The sequence below is a fragment of the Schistocerca serialis genome, chromosome 4 (assembly GCF_023864345.2).
Source record: "Schistocerca serialis cubense isolate TAMUIC-IGC-003099 chromosome 4, iqSchSeri2.2, whole genome shotgun sequence".
NCBI lineage: Eukaryota > Metazoa > Arthropoda > Insecta > Orthoptera > Acrididae > Schistocerca > Schistocerca serialis.
Genome location: NC_064641.1, coordinates 353,976,543 through 353,999,257, shown reverse-complemented (window position 1 = coordinate 353,999,257; position 22,715 = coordinate 353,976,543). Strand labels below are relative to the sequence as shown.

General features: G+C 43.3%; 1 protein-coding gene across 6 annotated transcripts in view; it reads left to right on the top strand.

The window, feature by feature from the left end:
* LOC126474141 (axotactin) overlaps positions 1 to 22,715 on the top strand; it is a 557,260-nt gene that overhangs the window by 202,671 nt on the left and 331,874 nt on the right. For 5 of the 6 annotated variants that reach the window (XR_007586577.1, XR_007586576.1, XM_050101588.1 and 2 more), the window contains exons 3-4: positions 20,084 to 20,184; positions 22,522 to 22,689. Coding sequence is in view for 3 of the 6 variants with exons in the window: in XM_050101588.1 (XP_049957545.1) it covers positions 20,084 to 20,184; positions 22,522 to 22,689 (269 nt within the window). In the remaining 3 variants the exon portion in view is untranslated. Of the gene's footprint in view, positions 1 to 20,083; positions 20,185 to 22,521; positions 22,690 to 22,715 lie in introns of those variants that run through there. The other variant, XM_050101590.1, reaches the window with a different exon arrangement.

Here is a 22,715-nt window from a genome sequence, read left to right as displayed (position 1 = left end):
CCCTAATGTATTTCATGCCAAAGCCAAGACAGCGTGTCAAGAAAACTAAATAAGTCTATCCCTATGTGGAACCACGTAACTGTGCCAGCTCTACGAGAAGGAGACACGGAACTTACGGAAGTCTCAGTCTGCCCGTGAAGCGCGTTCGTATACCCGAAGTGATTAAGGCGACTCGCATAATGCGGGAAATCCAGGTTAGAATCCCATTCCGATACAAAGTTTCATTTGTTTCCAGTAAATTGTATAGCTATGGTGGTACCAAATACGCAATTTTGCTAATACTTTTATGATTGTACACAAGTTACTAACAATTATTTCTTTTTTCAGATATTCTCATTAAAACACCACGTGATGTGGTGAAAGTTGCACCTCTTGAAAAGAATGTATGAACAACATCTTCTTCACGTAGTCCACCCACTACACACGTACTTTATTTTCTGCACCGTGCGTCTATGACAATAAAAGTGAGACATAGATATAAAAAATGCTAGATATCTCACGAAAATTTCTTCTCCAAATTGTATGTGGTTCCTGCAGTGGACCATAAATTGCTTCAGTACTCAAGCTGAAACGGATAAACGAACTAACTGAAAATAAAAGACAACAGTAACTACATGGTAGTTGTTATGGTGCTGCATACATTATTATTATTATTATTATTATTATTAGTCATGTTGGTCAGACAAAAATCATTGACAGCCTTAAGTCTACTAACTAATGCCAGTTCAGAAGTAAAGAATCCAGCAATCAAGTAATTTACAAACAATAATTACCCTGAGGTGACAAAACTCTCGGATACCTCCTAATGTCTTGTCGGATCTCCTTTTGCCCAGCGTAGTGTAGCAACCTGATGTGGCGTGCACTCAGCAAGTCGTTGGAGGTCCCATGCAGCAGTCAGCCAGCCATGGTTCAAATGGTTCAAATGGCTCTGAGCACTATGGGACTTAACATCTGAGGTTATCAGTCCCCTAGAACTTAGAACTACTTAAACCTAACTAACCTAAGGACATCACACTCATCCATGCCGAGGCACGATTCGAACCTGCGACCGTAGCGGTCGCGCGGTTCCAGACTGCAGCGCCTAGAACCGCTCGGCCACACTAGGCCGGCTCAGTCAGCCATGCTGCCTCTATAGCCGTCCATAAATGCGAAATTGTTGCCGGTGTAGGATTTCGTGCACTAACTGACTTCTCGATTATGTCCCGTTTCGGGCGACCTGATGGCCAAATCATTTGCTCCAACTGTCCAGAATGTTTCCCAAAGCAATCAAGAACAATTGAGGCCTGCTGACATGGCTCATTGTCCTCCATAAAAATTCCATTGTTGTTTTGGAACGTGAAGACCGTGAATGGTTGCAAATGGTCTCCAAGTAGCCTAACATAGCCTAACATAGCCGGTTCAGTTGCACCAATGGAATCAGTTCATTCCATGTAAACACAGCCCACCGCATTATGGAGCCAACACCAGCTTGCACAGTGCCTTGTTGACAACTTGGGTCCACGGCTTCGAGTGGTCTGCGCCAAACTCTAACCCCACCATCAGCTCTTACCAACTGATATCGGGACTCATATGAACAGGCCATAGTTTTCCAGTCGTCTATGGTCCAACTGATATGGTCATGAACCTAGGAGAGGCGCTGCAGGCGATGTCGTGCTGTTAGCAGAGGCACTCGTTTCGGTATTCTGCTGCGATAGCCTATTGACGCCATATCTCGCCCCACTGTCCCAACGGATACATTCGTCGTACGTCTCACTTTGATTTCTGCAGTTATTTCACGCAGCGTTGCTTGTATGTTAGCACTGACAACTCTACGCAAACCCCGCTGCTCTCGGCGTTAAGTGAAGGCCGTCGGCAACTGCACTATCCCTAGTGAGAGGTAATGCCTGAAATCTGGCATTCTCAACACACTCTTGACGCTCTGAATCTCGGAATACTGAATCGCCTAACGATTTCCGAAATGGGAGGTCCCATTCGTCTAGCTCCAACTAACATTCCGCGTTCAAAGTCCGTTAATTCCCATTGTGCGAGCGTAATCACGTCGAAAACCTTTCAAAGGAATCACTGAGTACAAAGGACAGCTCCTTCAATGCAATGCCCTTTTATACGTTGTGTACGCGATACTACCGCCATCTGTATATGTGCATATCGGTATCCCACGACTTTTGTCACTTCAGTGTATAGCACACATATTTTAACTCGGTCGATTTTAAATGGGGTACAGGTATGGGTGTAGCAAGTGTCACTAGGGAGGAGAGTGGTACAGCCCCCTATTCTAGGATGGAGTCGTAGGTACCCGCGATGGACTGGGAATTGGTTCATCGTTCATTCTAGCACACAAAGTACTGAAGCACAGCATACGGAAAGGAAACGTCGCACACAAGATTAAAATATGTAAAAGTAGATTAGTGACTATGATAGCAACAAAACAAAAAGACCTGAATGCGCTTCGAACATGACTTAGATGATATGCAGTGACTAAGAACAAAAGGTTATTCACAGGTTCGAGTCCCGGACAGACACACAGTTCAGAAGTTTCAAATCAGCGCACACTCCGCTGCAGATTGAAAATTCATTCTGGAATCAGGCGGAGTTGTTGAATGCGGGCGATCTCTGTGGGGCGGATCTGCAATGTTTCGTGTCCGATGGTACCGGATGAAAGTTTAATCGACATTGCTGTGGTGTGCATGAAGTCGCATGGTAACTTGCAGTACTGAGAACGTACCTTGACGTAAAATGACGAGGCGAGCATGGTCTAGGCTTTAAATGCGCTTTCCAGGTATGCCCCACCGTCCTGTTCACCATTGGAGACACGGCACTGTGGACTAAACTTCCCTGAAAATGCTGGGATAGTTTTACTTCCATTACACACGTAGCGGCACGTAATTATCACAACAGTGTTGAGAAAGTGGTTTCCGATTAAAGAATACAAACTACAAGTAAGAAAGGTGGTGCAAAACTTTATATTAGGCAGTGTATGACGTTGCTGTTTTGTTCTACATGTACGCCTACATAGATACCCCGCAAGCAAGTATTCGATGCACGGCAGAGGGTACCCTGTACCATTACTACGCGTTTACTTTCCTGCTCCACTTGCAAAGAGAATGAGGGAAAAACGACTGTCTATATGCCTTGATATGAGCCCTAATTTCTCGTGTCTCATCTTCGTTGTCCTTACGCGAAATGCATATTGGCGGCAGTAGAATCGTTCTGCAGTCAACTTCAAATGCCGGTTCTGTAAATTATATTACTAATGTTCCTCGAAAAGAACGTCGCCTTCCCTCCATGAATTAAAATTTGAGTTCCTTAAGCGTATCTGCAATACTTGCGTGTTGTTCGAACCTACCAGTAACAAATCTAGCAACCTGCCTTTGAATTGCTTTGATGTTTGATTAATAGAAGAGATAGACATGATCCAGCGATAAGCAGCGCGATTCGTCATGGGGACATTTAGTCAGCGCGAGAGCGTTACGGAGATGCTGAACAAGCTCCAGTGGCGGACACTTCAAGAAAGGCGTTACGCAATACGGAGAGGTTTATTATCGAAATTACGAGAGAGCACATTCCGGGAAGAGATGGGCAACATATTACTACCGCCCACATATATCTCGCGTAATGATCACAACGAAAAGATCCGAGAAATTAGAGCAAATACGGAGACTTACAAGCAGTCGTTCTTCCCACGCACAATTCGTGAATGGAACAGGGAAGGGGGGATCAGATAGTGGTACAATAAGTACCCTCCGCCACACACCGTAAGGTGGCTCGCGGAGTATAGATGTAGATGTAGATGTAGATGTAGATGTAATCCGACCTGATGCGGAACCCAAACACTCGACCAGTATTCAAGAACAGGTCGCAGCCGCGCGGGTTAGCCGCACGGTCTTGGGCGTCCTGTCACGGTCCTCGCGGCTTCCGCCGTGGGAGGTTCGAGTTCTCCCTCGGGCATGGGTGTGTGTGTGTGTTGTCCTTAGCGTAAGTTAGTTTAAGTTAGATTAAGTAGTGTGTAAGCCTAGGGGCCGATGACCTGAGCAGTTTGGTCCAACAGTCCATTCCCAACAGGTCGAACTAGCGTCCTATATGCACTCTTCTTTTAGAAATGAACCACACTTTCCCACAATTCTTCCAATAAACCGAAGTCGACCTTTCGCCTTCTCTGCTACAATCCTCAAATGTTCATTTCATATCGCTTTGCAACGTCACGCCCAGATAGTTAAACGACGTGACTGTTTCAAGCAGGACACTACTAATGCTGTGGTGCAACGTAACGGGTTTGTTTTTCCTGCTCATCCGTGTTAACTTACCTTTTTTTTTTTTTACATTTAGAGCTACCTACCATTCATCACACCTACTACAAATTTTATATGTCGTATCCTCTTACAATCACTCAACTTCGTCGCCTTCCCGTACACCACAGCATCATCAGCAAGCAACCGCAGATTGCTGCCAACTCTGTCTACCAGATCATTAATGTATGTAAGAAATAACAGCGGTCCTAACACACACCTGACGATAACCTTGTGTTTGATGAACACTCGCCGTCGAGGACAACATACTGGGTTCTATTACTTAAGAAGCCTTAGAGCTTCTCACATACTGGAAACCTATCCCATATGCTGGTATTTTCGTTAACAGTCTGCAGTGTAGCACCGTGTCAAATGCTTTCGGGAAATTTAGAAGTACGGACTCTGCCTGTTGCCATTCATCCGTAGTTCGCAGTATATCATGTGAGAAAAGGGCAAGCTGAATTTCACGCGAGCCATGATTTCTAAAACCGTGCTGATTCGTGGACATAAGATGCTCGGTGTCAGAAAAATTTATTATATTCGAACTGAGAATATATTAAAGAATTCTGCAGTAAACCGAACTTATGGATATTGATCTGTAATTTTGTCAATCCATCATTTCACTCTTATTATAGAAAGGAATCACTCGCGCTTTCTTGCAGTTGCTTGAGATTTTGCGCTGGGCGAGATGTTCGCGATAAATCCAAGGTATATAAGGGGCCAGTGCCTTAGGGTACTATTTGTAAAACCGAAATTGGATTCCATCCGGAATTGGTGATTTGTGTTTGCAACTCTTTCAGTTGTTTCTCTACGCCAGAGATACTTAATACTACAGTACGTCTCCATACGGGAGTCTGTTCGATAGTCAAACGACAGTATGTTTGTACGATTCTCTTGCGTGAACGATTTCTTAAACGCGATATTTAAAACTTTAACTGCCACACCGGACTGGTTAACAATTGACTGGACCCGCTTAGCAGTTTTACAGAGGACCAGAATTTTCTCGGGTTTCGGCCAGATCCATGTCTAAGGTATGACGACGGTATTTGTAAGTTGCTAAAATATGACGGTGGTAGCCGTATGCTTCGAACATAGATCTTTTCACAGACGCACGAATTTCTGCTAACCTTTGCCTGTCGTCGTTTGCGCCTTCTCTTTCGAACCGAGCGTGTAACAGCCATTGCCTCTCAAGCATTTTCCAAGTCTAGTTATTAGACCATGTTGGGCCTTTTCCATGTTTACTCCACTAAGTAGGCACATTTCTCATACCACGATTTAGAGTCTGCTTAAACTTTGTCCATAATTCCTCTACGTCCATCTTAATGGAACGGATTGATGTCAGTTCACTGTAAGTGAGATGCTAACGGTTGCTTATCTGCTGCTTCTAGCAGAAATACTCAACTGGCCTTCTTGACTGTTTTCTTACTTTCTTAACCGTAGTTGCTATAATGGTACCATGATCACTAAGCCCCGTATCTGTACTGACGTTGTCGATAAGGTACGACCTGTTTGTAGCTACTGAGTCTAACATATTTCCAATGCGTGCGATCTGCCGAACTAGCTGATCAAAACAGTTCCCAGATAACGTTTTCAAAAGTACTTCGGAAGATTATCTCTCTGTACCTTACCTGTCTCTATCCCTCGCTATGAATCCACAGACGTCCCAGTCTATAGTCGGTAGGCTAAATTCGCCTCCAGCCAGTATTACATGATCTGGGTATTTACGCGCAACTGATAATAGACATTCTTTGAATGACTGTAAAACTGTCACAGCGGAATCGAGTGACCGGTAAAACATCCAACAATTAATTTGGTTTAACCCAGACCAGTGATACGCGAGCAGGTAACTTCACTGTCACACTCAACTTCGATCTCAATAGAGACAATATTTTTATCAAATGCAATGAACAGTCCTCGTCATATGGCGTGTAATCTGTCTTTCCGATATACGTTCCATGACTCGCTAAATATCTCAAAGCTTTCTGCTTCAAGTTTCACCCAGCTCTCGGCCCCAAGAATAATATGAGCGCGAGAACTTTCTTGGAGGGCAGTAAATTCGCGAACTTTAGTACGAATACTTCAACAATTTACTGATAAAATTTTGACGCAGCCTGACTTGCCTTTCTGAGTATCGACTGGAGAGAGTTCTTTACGTTCCTCAAACTATAGCCTGGCCTAAAAGAAACCCATGCGCACTGCACAAGTACTCGGCTATCCGAATAGCCGCTTCCTTTTTGCAATGCACCGCTGCCTTATCGAGGGATGTGCTACAACTCCCCGCCACATAACACTTGTCTAGATATCTGCAGCCAAGACAGTCACAGTGTCGGCGAGGCCTTTGGTTCAGACCCTCCACCCGACTGCCAACGAAAAGGACTCCTATCAACTCTGGGAAAATTGCGAGCCTTGCTTGCACACCGCGCGCGAGGCCAGCAGCCTTCTACGCGATGTTAAAATCAGTCGTGAACGCCCGTTACATAAAGGTTAAAGAGTGACCGACCTGAGAAAACAATGAGTCGCTATTCTTACGCCTAACTGTGACGTTCTCTGAACTGTTGAGTAAGTGCCAAACAATATCAAACGCTCAAACACAAAGACGTTATGCCAGCAATTTAGCGTATAACAGGTGTCCCTTACAAAAATCTCCCAGTTTAAAGAAGTAGCCAGAAATTGCAGTGTCTACCTGTAAGAAATCCTATTCTTTTACTCCTCAAATCGACAAATACGTCAGTTTTTATTTTCTGAAATCGTTTCTCACAATAAGTTTTACGAAAGAGGAAACCTGTTTTAATCTTACGTATGTAAGTCTATTTTAAAATACACTGAAGAGCCAAAGAAACTGGTACACCTGCACAATATCGTCTAGGGCCCCCGCGAGCATGCAGAAGTGCTGCAACACGACGTGGCATGGACTCGACTAATATCTTAAGTAGAGCTGGGAGGAAATGACACCATGAATCCTGCAGGCCTGTACACAAATCCGTTAGAGTACGAGGGGATGGCGATCTCTTCTGAACATCACTTTGCTAGGCATCCCAGATATGCTCAACAATGTTCATGCCTGGGGCATTTGGTGGCCAGCGAAAGTGTTTAAACTCAGATGAGTGTTCCTGGAGCCACTCTGTAACAATTCTGGGCGTGTGAAGTGTCGCAATGTCCTGCTGGAATTGCCCAGGTTAGTCGCAATGCACAATGGATGTGAATGGCTGCAGGTGATGAGACAGGAATCTTACGTAGGTGTCACCTGTCAGAGTCGTATCTAGACGTATCAGGGGTCCCAAATCACTCCAACTGCACACGCCCCAAAGCATTACAGAGCCTCCACCAGCTTGAACAGTCCCCTGCTTACATGCAGGGTCCATGGATTCATGAGCTTGTCTCCATACCGTAGAAGCCTATATGCTCGATGCAATTGTAAACGAAACTCGTCCAACCAGGCAACATGTTTTCATCATCAACAGTCCAATGTCGGTGTTGATGGGCCCAGGCGAGATGTAAAGCTTTGTGTCGTGCAGTCATCAAGGGTACATGAGTAGGCCTTCGGCTCTGAAAGCCCATGTCGACGATGTTTCGTTGCATGTTGATGGCGCAGCTTTGAAATCTGCAGCAATTTGCGGAAAGGGCTGCACTTCTGTCACGTTGAACAATTCTCTTCAGTCGTCGTTGGTCCTGTTCTTGCAGGACCTTTCCCCGGCCGCAGCGATGTCGGAGATTTGATGTTTTACCGGATTCCTGATATTACGGTACACTTGTGAAATGGTCGTACGCGAAAATCCCTACTTCATCGCTACCTCAGAGATGCTATGTCTCATCGCTCGTGCGCGGACTATAAAAAAATGGTTCAAATGGCTCTGAGCACTATGGGACTTAACATCTATGGTCATCAGTCCCCTAGGACTTAGAACTACTTAAACCTAACTAACCTAAGGACATCACACACCACCCAGTCATCACGAGGCAGAGAAAATCCCTGACCTGCGCCGACTATAACACCATGTTCAAACTCAGATGTTGATAACCTGCCATTGTAGCAGCGCAACCGATCTAACAACTGCGTCAGACACTTGTTGTCTTATATAGGCGTTTCCGACCGCAGCGCCGTATTCTGCCTATTTACACTACTGGCCATTAAAATTGCTACACCATGAAGAAATGCAGATGATAAACGGGTATTCATTCGACAAATATATTATACTAGAAATGACATGTGATTACATTTTCACGCAATTTCGGTGCGTAGACCCTGAGAAATCAGTACCCAGAACAACCACCTCTGGCCGTAATAACGGCCTTGATACGACTGGCCATTGAGTCAAACAGAGCTTGGTTGGCGTGTACAGGTACAGCTACCAATGCAGCTTCAACACGATACCACAGTTCATCAAGAGTAGTGACTGGCGTATTGTGACGAGCCAGTTAATCGGCCACCATTGACCAGACGTTTTCAATTGGTGAGAGATCTGGAGAATGTGCTGGCTAGGGCAGCACTCGAACATTTTCTGTATCCAGAAAGGCCCGTACAGGACCTGCAACATGCGGTCGTCCATTATCCTGCTGAAATGTAGGGTTTCGCAGGGATCGAATGAAGGGTAGAGCCACAGGTCGTAACACATCTGAAATGTAACGTCCACTGTTCAAAGTGCCGTCAATGCGAACAAGAGCTGATAGTCCATGCTGCTGCAAACGTCGTCGAACTGTTCGTGCAGATGGTTGTTGTCTGGCAAACCTGCCCATCTGTTGACTCAGGGATCGAGACGTGGCTGCACGATCCGTTACAGCCATGCGGATAAGATGCCTGTCATCTCGACTGCTCGTGATACGAGGCCGTTGGGATCCTGCACGGCGTTCCGTATTACCCTCCTGAACCCACCGATTCCATATTCTGCTAACAGTCACTGGATCTCGACCAACGCGAGCAGCAATGTCGCGATACGATAAACCGCAATCGCGATAGGTTACAATCCGACCTTTATCAAAGTTGGAAACGTGATGGTGCAGCAGGGAGAGCGAGGCGGTCCATGTCCATGGCAGTTGTTGGAGTTGCTGCAGCTGTAGCCGATCGTGCATCGCACGCATCAAGTTCTGCAGCCAGTGCTCGAGCTGCCAGACGGTGATCACCTACCTGGTTGCACTGGTATACATCCTTTCATATTCCTTTTGGTTATACTAGTTCTCATACGAACTGCTTTTAAATGATTATTCCAAATTGTATTTCATCATTCTAGGAATGTTACTGAGGTATTACCTGTTCATTTTACAATTACCGACAGTGTCACGCGGAACTAAGCTTTGTTTACATGCTGACGGGGCTGAAGGCGTCCGACAAAACTCGACAGTACACGAATGACGTACGTGGCTCGGCATTGTACAGTCACAATATTGTGTTAGTGCGTTACTAAAAATGGTTTTAAAATTAGTTGTGACTTTTGAGGTTTGGCTGACCGGAGGGGGACGTGACGCCGTTGCCCAGGTAACACCAACGGCGATCCGGCTCTCCCTACCACGCCGCCAGCGGTTCTGTTGGTAAAGCGCCCCCGTTGCCACACCAAGAATAAACAGCACCACGCGATGTCACGCATTAGATGCATCAGTGTTCGTCAGCGCTCGCTAAAAATCGTATTTTCTGGCGTTAAAGTGTTCTGCACTCGTCAGGTATTGTGAAAAAGTGTTTTGCTTTGGAGTTACATTAATAACAACAATTCAGTACATTTTGATATGTGATTTGCAATAAAAGTGTCGTCCAAGAACACGTTCACTGCCTGGTAAGATAAAGTTCTGCTGCAAAACATTCCTCAGAATTCGACAATAGTAATGGACGAAACGCCCTACCACTCTGTTGTGATGCATAAATCTCCATCAATGCAGTGGAGGAAAGCGGGTATTTTGTTCTGGGCGCAAAGAAATGTTCCGCGTGATACAGTTGACCTAGTGTGTATAAGATGAATTTAATGGAACTTGTACTACTGTACAAGCCAAAACTTCGCGCTACCATGTCGACGAACAGACTAACGGTAAAAGGCATTGTTTAATCTGACTGAGAATATATGGGCCTAAGTGAAAAGAAACGAGGCAAAAACCAAGAAATAGTTTACGCTCACTGAGGCTGAAATGTTGACAAAAGAAGCCACTTCAAATTTTACACAACAGGACTGGTTTTGAGTTGTCAGCCATACGAAGGACATAGCTGAGGAGACACTGGTTTATGAAGGACTGTTACGAGTTTTGAGGAATACATAGCTTCTGTTGTTGCCATGTTAAAATCGGCTTCTTTTATCGAAACATAGCATCTTTTTAACATTCTAAAGCAGTTGAAATTGCGACAGAATCCTGAAATAGTGTATTATTAAACTTGCCGCTGAGTGCGAGTCAGGTCAATAGTATATGAAATGGCCCCTTCTCTGTATAAAAATAAACATGTAACTTCTTCACTTATATTGTTACAAAACCCACGGCATTCAGTTAGTAATGCTACACTTTTTTTCTGAAAGCAGGTTGGTTTTATTCAGGATTCCAATACACCATATTACTCCTCATTCTTTTGGAACCAAAACCCTGTTTCACAACATAATATCTGTTCAATGTGACGGCCTTGTGCCACCTTACTGGGATGGCCTGAATGGTACCATACTACTGGTCGACGCCGGAGCCTACATTTTGCTGCATCAGTATCCTCACTTTCAACCACCTACTGCTTCCCCTGAGTGCATACTTCAGATGGCCAAACAGATGGAAGTCGGAAAGTGCGAGATTCGGGCTGTAGGGTGGCTAAAGGAGAACAGTCCAATGAAGATTTGTGAGCTTCTCACGGGTGTGTAGACATGTGCTGTCATGGAGAAGGCGAATGTTCTTTGCATTTCTGTAGCGACCAGCACACTGCAGGAGTCACACTTGTGTGCGGCCGGCCGGCACGGGGGAGATCGGACTGGTTTGCGCGACTTTGTTGCGATGATAACAGACGCCTCGTACGACCACTCACCGCGCTTTTATTCACTGCCGGGTCTCCGTAGATCTTCTGCAAGCGACTAAGAACATCTGCGATGCTCTGGTTTCCCGCCAGAGGAAAGTCAATGGGAGTTCTCTGCTTGCAACATACCTCCGTTATAATCGCCATTTTTAAGGCTACGCACAGCTCCTATCAGAACTTCCTGAAGCTATAAGAGCTGAAGCGGGAACATTCCAAAAATTATGCATTTTTGCAACCGACAATGGCCAAGGAAAAAAAAGTGTTGCCTTATTTATTGAACGCATCACTTAGTGTAATGCATTATACACTGAAGCGCCAAAGAAACTGGTATAGCCATGCGTATTCAAATACAGAGCTATACACTACTGACCACTAAAATAGCTACACCACGAAGATGACGTGCTACAGACGCGAAATTTAACCGACAGGAAGAAGATGCTGTGATATGCAAATCATTAGCTTTTCAGAGCACTCCCACAAGGTTGGCGCCGGTGGCGACACCTACAACGTGCTGACATGATGAAAGTTTCCAGCCGATTTCTCATATACAAACAGCAGTTAACCGGCGTTGCCTGGTGAAACGTTGTTGTGATGCCTCGTGTAAGGAGGAGAAATGCGTACCATCACGTTTCCGACTTTGATAAAGGTCAGATTGTAGCCTATCGCGATTGCGGTTTATCGTATCGCGACATTGCTGCTCGCGTTGGTCGATATCCAATGACTGTTATCAGAACATGGAATCGGTGGGTTCAGGTGGGTAATACAGAACGCCGTGCAGGATCCCAACGGCCTCGTGTCACTAGCAGTCGAGATGACAGACATCTTATCCGCGTGGCTGTAACGGATCCTGCAGCCATGTCTCGATCCCTGAGTCAACAGATGGGGACGTTTGCAAGACGGCAACCATCTCCACGAACAGTTCGACGACGTTTCCATCAGCATGGACTATCAGCTTGGAGACCATGGCTGCGGTTACCCTTGACGCTGCATCACAGACAGGAGCGCCTGCGATGGTGTACTCATCGACGAACCTGGGTGCACGAAGGCAAAAATTCATTTTATTTCGGGTGAATCCATGTTCTGTTTACAGCATCATGATAGTCGCATCCGTGTTTGGCGACATCGCGGTGAACGCACATTGGAAGCGTGTATTCGTCATCGCCATACAGGCGTATCACCCGGTGTGATGGTATGGGGTGCCATTGGTTACACGTCTCTGTCACCTCTTGTTCGCATTGACGGCGCTTTGAAGAGTGGACGTCACATTTCAGATGTGTTACGACCCGTGGCTCTACCCTTCTTTCGATCCCTGCGAAACCCTACATTTCAGCAGGATGATGCACGACCGCATGTTGCAGGTCCTGTACGGGCCTTTCTGGATACAGAAAATATTCGACTGCTGCCCTGGCCAGCACATTCTTCAGATCTCTCTCCAATTGAAAACGCTGGTCAATGGTAACCGAGCAACTGCCTCGTCACAATACGCCAATCACATAACTAATGAGGAGGTATTGAATAGAATTGGGGAGAAGAGGAGTTTGTGTCACAACTTGACTAGAAGAAGGGATCGGTTGGTAGGAGATGTTCTGAGGCATCAAGGGATCACCAATTTAGTATTGGAGGGAAGCATGGAGGGTAAAAATTGTAGAGGGAGACGCAGATGAACTGTGGTATCGTGTTGAAGCTGCATGGGCAGCTGTACCTGTACACGCCATCCAAGCTCTGTTTGACTCAATGGCCAGGCGTATCAAGACCGTTATTACGGCCAGTGGTGGTTGTTCTGGGTACTGATTTCTCAGGATCTATGCACCCAAATTTGCCGGAAAATGTAATCACATGTCAGTTCTAGCATAATATATTTGTTCAATGAATACCCGTTTATCATCTGCATTTCTTCTTGGTGTACCAATTTTAATGGCCAGTAGTGTATTAATGGAGTGGATATTGGAGCACGCTGTAGAAGAACGACAATCTGCAAATCACGAAGGAACGAAGTCTTCCGACTGCTACCGATCAGAGCTGTGGAGCCAGAGTGCCAAGTTAAGTGTCCACATACGAGCGCCACCGTTCGAAATGAAGTGGAATATTCATGGACGTAGCCGGGATTTTGTCAAAGGGGGTGGCGGGTGTCCAATTTGCATAAATACTCATGTTTTTCATTTATTCCGAAAATGTTCATAAAGCGCGATAAATCATTTTATTCGAAAATTATCTCTGAGTTTTCACCAAACGGAGATATAATGTCGTTATTTAGGAGTGTTGTATTTTGGAAAGCCACTAAGAAGCAGCCATCCTCCAGTCTCCCTTCGTGCTCCGTCATTTTACACTCTTCTTCTTTCACTTTCAGTCTCGATTTGAGATGAGAGAGTGATCAAGAATGCATGAGCGCAGATTATTTGGGACTCCGTTATTATTACTGACAAGAGTTTCGGAATAAAGAGGTCTCTGTTCAACATATGACCATTAGAACAATTTTTGGTAGCGCAAATGCAAAGGATCTGGAATTATTCAGCCTTACACATTCTCGAATTTCCTCATTTAAGCATAAATCTGTAACCTGATGAAATGTCAGAAATATTTTCTGCCTTAAAGTGTATCCCGACAGACAAATGCACGAGACTAAATGAGGAGAATTTAATTATTTATTTTTTTATCATATGACTTTTTGTGCCGAGGGTCTCCGAAGAGACGTTAGGCTCGCCTACTCTTTTCATTTAAGCAGATGGGCTGCATCTTTAAGGGAATTGGAATCTGTGAAGGAATTGGCTGTGACCTATAGTCAACCCCGCATTTACCTAAATTGAAAATAGGAAATCACAGAAAACCATTTTCAAGGTGGCCGGAGGATGGATTCAAACCACCTCGCCTTCCGAATCCAGGGATTGCTAGCTCAGAGGTTCAACACACAGAGCTACCCCAAGTCGGTGGGGAATTTGGAGAAACTAGTTATTGCACATTGTTTTACAAAAAAAAAAAAAATGCGTCACAACAGGACTGAATTCTGACATTGCATGTTTTTCTTTTAATTGTGCAAGTTTAGTCATTTGATAGTGCTTGAATGTATGTTTATTTTCATACTTGTTTGTACATGGAATTGCTGGCTTCAGATCGTAAATAGATTATGGACTATGGGGAGCGAGGGATGCAGGGCGCAGTCGGCTCAGACGAATTCAAGCAGCCAACTGCCAAAATATTTTAGAAACTATAGAATGTGCTGTCATCGTATACTCCTATGCTCTCCAAAGACCTCTCCCCATCTTTCCGTATCGGAACAGGTTTTCATTATTGAGTACCGTCCGGGTAACCATATTGAACGATATTTTGGCATTTGAGCTACTAATGACAGAATACTGAGAAAATTTTTTGAAGAAATTCAGCCATCGCCATTGGTGCAATACTTTTGTTAATTAACGCGATTTTTGCACGTCGCAGACAAATCGAATGAATTTTCATGCACTGATTTTAACTGAATGTTATTTGTAATGATATTTACCGCTTCGTTGCCTTGTGAAAACTGAAATATTACAAACTCGAAGTTCTGCCAGCCTCCACACAACGACTCCAGTGCTAACATTTAACTGCTGTAGGTAGGCAATCTGGCGATCATAATAGTGAGCCCATATTTTTAATTTACCATAACGCTAGCAAATGAATCAAAATCGGTTTTAGTGTTCTTTCTTGTTGTTACAAACTTATCCAATAGAAACACAGGACTGAAAAATGAGCGGCAGCCTCTTACCTTAAAGGCCCGCATCTCGTGGTCGTGCGGTAGCGTTCTCGCCTCCCACGCCCGGGTTCCCGGGTTCTATTCCCGGCGGGGTCAGGGATTTTCTCTGCCTCGTGATGGCTGGGTGTTGTGTACTGTCCTTAGGTTATTTAGGTTTAAGTAGTTCTAAGTTCTAGGGGACTGATGACCATAGATGTTAAGTCCCATAGTGCTCAGAGCCATTTGAACCATTCTTACCTTAAAGTAATGTAGGTAAGAACGGAAATGACTCACAACTACTGAGCTCCAGTAGGCCAACAGTTGGTCTTGGCTAAAACAGGGATTGGTGATAGCTGTTAGTTCTATGGATGTACAGATAGTTTAAATCTATCCTTGGCCTTACTGACAATCGATAGTCATTTCCTTTTTTCGTTAGTTTATTTTAAGTAATTGGTGAGATGTCCGGACCCCTGGACCCCCCGCCCTTTGACTTCTACGATCACCTGACTTAAAACTGGAACGTCGTTAGCGTGAGAAAGAGGAGGGTAAGAAGAAAGCATTTACAGCCGTGGAGAAAGATAGATGTTTCTCAGCAGTACGAAAGAAATATTCTCCATCCTTTGTGGACAACGCCTTAGCAATACATCGACAACGGGACTTGGAATAGGCTGATCCATTATCAGCAATAATTCGTGGCAACAACGCATTACGGCTGTGTGTAACAGCCACATTGCAGCAGTGTTGGCGGCAAACAATTGCGGCCACACAGTACTGTAATACGAGGTGCATTCAAGTTCTAAGGCCTCCGATTTTTTTTTTTCTAATTAACTACTCACCCGAAATCGATGAAACTGGCGTTACTTCTCGACGTAATAGCCCTGCAGACGTACACATTTTTCACAACGCTGACGCCATGATTCCATGGCAGCGGCGAAGGCTTCTTTAGGAGTCTGTTTTGACCACTGGAAAATCGCTGAGGCAATAGCAGCATGGCTAGTGAATGTGCGGCCACGGAGAGTGTCTTTCATTGTTGGAAAAAGCCAAAAGTCACTAGGAGCCAGGTCAGGTGAGTAGGGAGTATGAGGAATCACTTCAAAGTTGTTATCACGAAGAAACTGTTGCGTAACTTTAGCTCGATGGGCGGGTGCGTTGTCTTGGTGAAACACCACACACGCAGCCCTTCCCGGACGTTTTTGTTGCAGTGCAGGAAGGAATTTGTTCTTCAAAACATTTTCGTAGGATGCACCTGTTACCGTAGTGCCCTTTGGAGCGCAATGGGTAAAGATTACGCCCTCGCTGTCCCAGAACATGGACACCATCATTTTTTCAGCACTAGCGGTTACCAGAAATTTTGTTGGTGGCGGTGAATCTGTGTGCTTCCATTGAGCTGACTGGCGCTTTGTTTCTGGATTGAAAAATGGCATCCATGTCTCATCCATTGTCACAACCGACGAAAAGAAAGTCCCATTCATGCTGTCGTTGCACGTCAACATTGCTTGGCAACATTCCACACGGGCAGCCATGTGGTCGTCCGTCAGCATTCGTGGCACCCACCTGGATGACACTTTTCGTATTTTCAGGTCGTCATGCAGGATTGTGTGCACAGAACCCACAGAAATGCCAACTCTGGAGGCGATCTGTTCAACAGTCATTCGGCGATCCCCCAAAACAATTCTATCCACTTTCTCGATCATGTCAACAGACCGACTTGTGCGAGCCCAAGGTTGTTTCGGTTTGTTGTTACACGATGTTCTGCCTTCATTAAACTGTCCCACCCACGAACGCACTTTCGACATATCCATAACTCCATCACCACATGTCTCCTTCAACTGTCGATGAATTTCAATTGGTTTCACAAAACGCAAATTCAGAAAACGAATGATTGCACGCTGTTCAAGTAAGGAAACGTCGCCATTTTAAGTATTTAAAACAGTTCTCATTCTCGCCGCTGGTGGTAAAATTCCATCTGCCGTACGGTGCTGCCATCTCTGGGACATATTGACAATGAATGCGGCCTCATTTTAAAACAATGCGCATGTTTCTATCTCTTTCCAGTCCGGAGAAAAAAAATCGGAGGCCTTATAACTTGAATGCACCTCATATATGACCTGTGAAAAGACGTCTTAATCCTCTGCAGTTTCATCTATTTAGTGAATTCAAAGACGCATATGACACAATTTTGAATTCAGTGAACTCGCCAGTTCTCGGTTGTCGGATTATTAGTGGTGGGCCATTATTAATCTGCATTCTGTAATTAAAATTGAAAGAAGTTAAGCAGATGCATCAAATCAAATATATATTGAAAGTATCGAGATTTTTTATGAAAAAGATATGTAACATAAAACTAAAAGTCGACTTCCAAATGATGGCGAAACAGGTTTTCTGTAGACTGAATTGCTGTTATGTCAATTTTGACAACAGAGAATAACTTTCCATTGTTTCCGAGTAGTTAAATTTTATTATTTGAAACATATAACAGATTAAAACTAAGGACAAAACGAATTACCATTGTCTGAAACATTAATTGTTTCAAAACCCCTGTTTGCCACATTTGTTCTCTCTCTTCGTCTTAAGAATGTTTATGTAGTTTTGTTTCGTTTCGCTTTGAGTAAGAATGTTTGCGGAAAACTGAAGTTGAGGTAGGAGTTGTCATTTCGCTTAAGAGGTATTACAAAATACACCCTGTGATCGTGCACAGTGATTATCGTTTTGGAGTTTGTGCTGAAGCAGTATAGTTAACGGATGGGAAGTTCATGATAGTCAAGATACATTGGACAATATCTCATGATTTTGAGTTATTTATTAAGCAACTATCGATACGTATATTATTAAAGTTTCTAACTTCGAAACAGAATGACATACTGCAATACTAAATGGGCATATAAGTTCAAGTGTTTAGGGCAAATCTGTTATACAGTTATGCTGAAGTCCCTTGGCATGTCATATAATCTGATCTCCCCCATACAATTTACAACATGAGTTATGGTAATCAGCTGTGCTGTTGACCACATTTCTACAGTTACATCGAGTTTGCAAAACAAATTGCGCGAATGCTACACGACTCACTTGGCGCCTGTGAAGTGTGTAGCACAGTCAGTAAAGTATCCTCCAGTTCTCAAGAAAAACGTTTCGAAACAAGTTCAGTAAATTACAATTCTCGTTTTTTTAACTGCCACTGCTGCTAAACATAGCAGTTCATTTCCCATAGCAAAACTTCTCATCACGGCGGTGTTCGTAAGACTGGTTGAATGCTTGGCAAATCACTCGTGTGTGGCGCGTTCGAGGCGAGCGACCGAGTGCAGCGATATACGATCATCCCAGGTTCAAATAACTTCCAAAGCACGGTGACGCAAAGTTTTACTACAGATAGAAGTTCCATTCATAGTCCGGAAAGATTCTAAGTACATTCAGCACAAAAAAATTGGCCCATACCTGCGCAGATGGCACGGCAAGGAAAGGTACTTGGGTGGTAGCGAGGGCTTTGTTGCGAATTGACATCGTGCGGCAGGGGAGCTGTAGTTCAGCAACTGAAGCTTTAGCACATACATCTCATAACGGCACTAGGCAACAAGTAAATACGAGTGCGTTACGCCACTACTGTTGCCCGCTTTCCAGTCTCCTCTCTCCACCAATAACAAGTAATAGAGGAGCACACACTCTGCGGAAGGCCACTTACAATAGTGGCCGAAAGTTCTACACGTGGACAATGTGGTCACAGACCCTGGGAAATTTTATTAAAAGAAAATAAAGTTTGCCCACCCATTGCATATCATAAAACAAAAAAGGGTAAAAATATAGCGTAGCAGACAACGCCACTTACTACGACACTGGCAATGTAAATTATCCATGCGTCAGTCCCTCGAATCTGTTCGTCAATATTACCTAAATATGAAATTTTCTTACCGAGCGAGGTGGCGCAGTGGTTAGACACTGGACTCGCATTCGGGAGGACGACGGTTCAATCCCGCGTCCGGCCATCCTGATTTAGGTTTTCCGTGATTTCCCTAAATCACTCCAGGCAAATGCCGGGATGGTTCCTCTGAAAGGGCACGGCCGACTTCCTTCCCTAATCCGATGAGACCGATGGCCACGCTGTATGGTCTCCTTCCCCAAACCAACCAACCAAATTTTCTTCTCGTTCTTCTACGTCTTTTCAGGAATAGTGTAGCCTTGGGAAGTATTTGTAGCTATGTTTTAGCACCCATTCTTATTGTACGATTTGAATCGCAAGCTGTTTTAGCGACCCTCTTAAGAGCACTTTTTGCCATGTTATGAAGCGGAGAGATAGCAACGAGAACCATACCTGCGCATGTCTGCAGGACGATCGTTTACTGATATTACAGCGCTAATGTTCCAGTTTCTTAAATGAGTTCTCATCGTCAGTACACAGAGTAGATATTACAAATCAACAGAGAAGTTTGATTCTTTACCATAAGGACAGTTAATATTATTAGTAAATTGAGTAGTTTGGCATTATGTTGCTACTCTACATAAACATTTATTTTCTGTGTATTGTAATAAATCGAAGCTCTTAATGAGATATGCTTATTATAATATAGTACAATAATTTCTTGATCCATGGGTCGTCTGTACAGTAATAAGATTTGTCATATGCGTTTCACGAGGATAGGACAGGTACCGACCGTGGTTTTCTTGGAAACACTATTTGCTTTAAATGATTAAGGAAAACCAAGAAAAACCTATGTCAGAATGATCAGACAGTGCATGAATCTCCATCTTCCTGAATCTGAGGTCAGCGTTTAAACAAATATATTACCCATTCGATTTATATCTTACAGTAAGCGTTTCAGCCAGATGTTTTTGTTTAAATCAAAAACTCATTCGTACTGGAAACTGTGAAGTTATATTGAGTGAACTCGTCGTAGTACAAAATACAATTAATGTTTCTATCAGCTTCTTGCGTAAAAGCAATTACGATTTTAACTATAACAGCCGTGCTCAGTTAACTGCCAGCGTGTTTAGACAAATAAAGAAATTTATAAAAGGTGCCATGAGAATTATGCTGTAGTTATCTGATTATACCTGCCTCCTTAATACTGTCATCCTCTGACATATGTTAACTGAATGACTCTGGATATGTCACTGTTAAAAGTAAATGTTTTTCTACAGGGAAAATGACCTATCGAGAAAGAGCTTGGTAGCTGTGGGAGGTACGCTTCTGCTTCTTGCGGTGTACAACTTGCCTGTTGCAACAGCCAGTGTCATACCAGGTTCGTAGCTGATTCATCTTTTTTATGTACTGTATTAATGTGTAGTGATAAGCTCGTATAGAATATTTTATACAGTCCAGTATCTATAAGGTATAGCTGACTGCCGAACGATAGCTGTGTTATTAACACACAATAAATTGTCACTTCCCGAGCGGTGAAGAGGAGGTGCTGGGAGTCAGTGTACAGGATCCCTAACTCACACACGACTGCTCCAAGTTCCAACAGGCGACACAGCATATAAAAAGAAAGAAACGTAAAACTCTTGTTTTATGCTGCTATCAAAGTAGTCTTCGTTCCAAGGACAACAAAGCTGTTGTACCGTACGCCTCTGTAGTCCGTAGTGTTGTAAAAACAACTTTGTAGTAAATATAGTGCGGTGAGGCAATTAGGCTCTTTTTATCTTCTAAATTGGGCCTGCACTTTACAGAGGATAAAAAAAGAACTAATTTCGACACTGTACTACATTTACTTCAAAGCTTGTTCACTTTATAGAACTACTTGGACCACAACTTAATCTAATCTCAGTGATTTTTAATTAACCGCATACGGGAAACATATTTCGTTGCAAATATTTAGTACTGGTACCGTTAACCTAACATCTTAGCTACCGGTTAGTCAATAACTGTCAGCTTGGTGTGCACGTAGAAGCGTGTGTCTTATGCATCTATTTCGGCTGTAAAATTAGTGCGTTTGACGTAATAAAACAGCAAAAGTTGCATGAGCGTAGTTTTTTGTTGAATAACTATACCGGTAGTAATAATCTGTATAGATAATTGATGGCGGAACCCGTTTTAAATACGTTACGGAGCCCTTAAACAATCAAAACGTGAGCCCTTAAACGTTCATTTCGTCATTTAATGTTAACCATACAAATAGATAGGCCTACATATTACATTACTGACTTCTACAACAATATCCAAAACGAAACACGGTAAATCAATACGCAAAATAACACTTTATTGATTCCATTGTTAATTGATAAAATTGTTTCCACTTAATGGGAGGGATACAGCTGTCTTTTTTATTTGTGATCATCTTCTTAATGTTAGACTTGACAGACGGGAGCTGAAGACGCATGTCAGGTTCAGCATCCAGTCTGTTGCAGTATTTTGTCGTAGTAACTGAGAATTTCGTTTCGCGGAATATTGTTGGCAACCGCAGAAGGAAGTGGCAAGTCGTTGATATTTATCACTAACTCTGCACCAAGAATCACCAAGTGACGTTTGTTTTCATGCCTAAAAAGGACTTATAAGTTTCGTTTGACATATTTTTTGGCTTCTGCAAATTCGGTTCAAAAGAGTTTTAAACCCATGAATTCATTTTCAGTTTTGAATTTCCCTTTTCAGAAAAATACGTCCCAAAAGATGAGCGCATTTTGTGGAAACCCTGGACCAGTTCTTCAAGTATTTCATTTGGCAATTCTGCCGTCTGACCAATGAACACATTCAGTTTTAAAAATCCGTCTACTTCTCTCTTGCCAGCACAATCCAAAAATCTAACTTTTTTAAAGTGGTTATCATGTTATTAGTTACTGTTTCTCTTGTTACTGTTTCTCTTGTAAAGATAAATTTGATTCATTAACTTTTCCAAATATATCGGCCTAAAAAGGTAGTCTGAACAACCAAGTCTCATCCCTCGAACGTTCTTATAATTTAAAAGAAATTTCAGTCATAAAAGCTTGTAATTCAGCTCTTAGTTTGAATAATCTTATTAAGGTCTTACACTGTGATAACCATCTAACCTTGGTGTGGAACATTAGTGTTTTAAGTATGCTCCCATAATCTTCACACAATATTGAAAACAATCGACCTGTTTGGTAAGTCTTCCCTGACCCAGGATTCTGGGCTACTTTTCCAAGCTGTCCTTATTTCCTAAACGTCACCAGTCCCATTTCATCGTCCCTCTTCCTTCTTATTCAACCCATCTGCCAGAAGAAGAAGCCACAGGCTCAGAAAGCATGCCGATTTCCGTAACTTTGTATGTGTGTTTTCCTGCTTGGTGAGCTGATTTTTTTTAACCATCTAGCTACATTATATTTTCAAAAACTTATTATTATCATTGATAAATACAGTGACTGTTATGTAAATGGCAATATGGGTGGTGCAGTTGGCATGTACACACCTGTACAAATTCATGTTTTCACTTATTGCAAATGATTTGTTGAATGTAGTCTAAGGCTGTTAGTCATTACAGGGAAAATAAAGAAGCTTGAACTCTCACAGTGGATCCAAAAAGATGTGTGTGAGTCGGCAACATTTGAATTATCTCTCTTTTTTTAAGTTATCCTATCTGTCTTCTTTGCAAGGTGAGGTATTTGACATACATGTTTGTGTTCAGACAGATGTCACCAGCCACCAGAACGAGGAGACTGTACCGATTATGTTCACAAATGGTTCTACAGTAACAAAACTGGTAAATGTGAAACATTCATTTATGGTGGCTGCAGAGGAAATGACAACAAATTTGACTCAGAAAATGAGTGCAGCCTTGCCTGTGTTGATGGATGTGAGTACTCATTTGTTGCTATTATA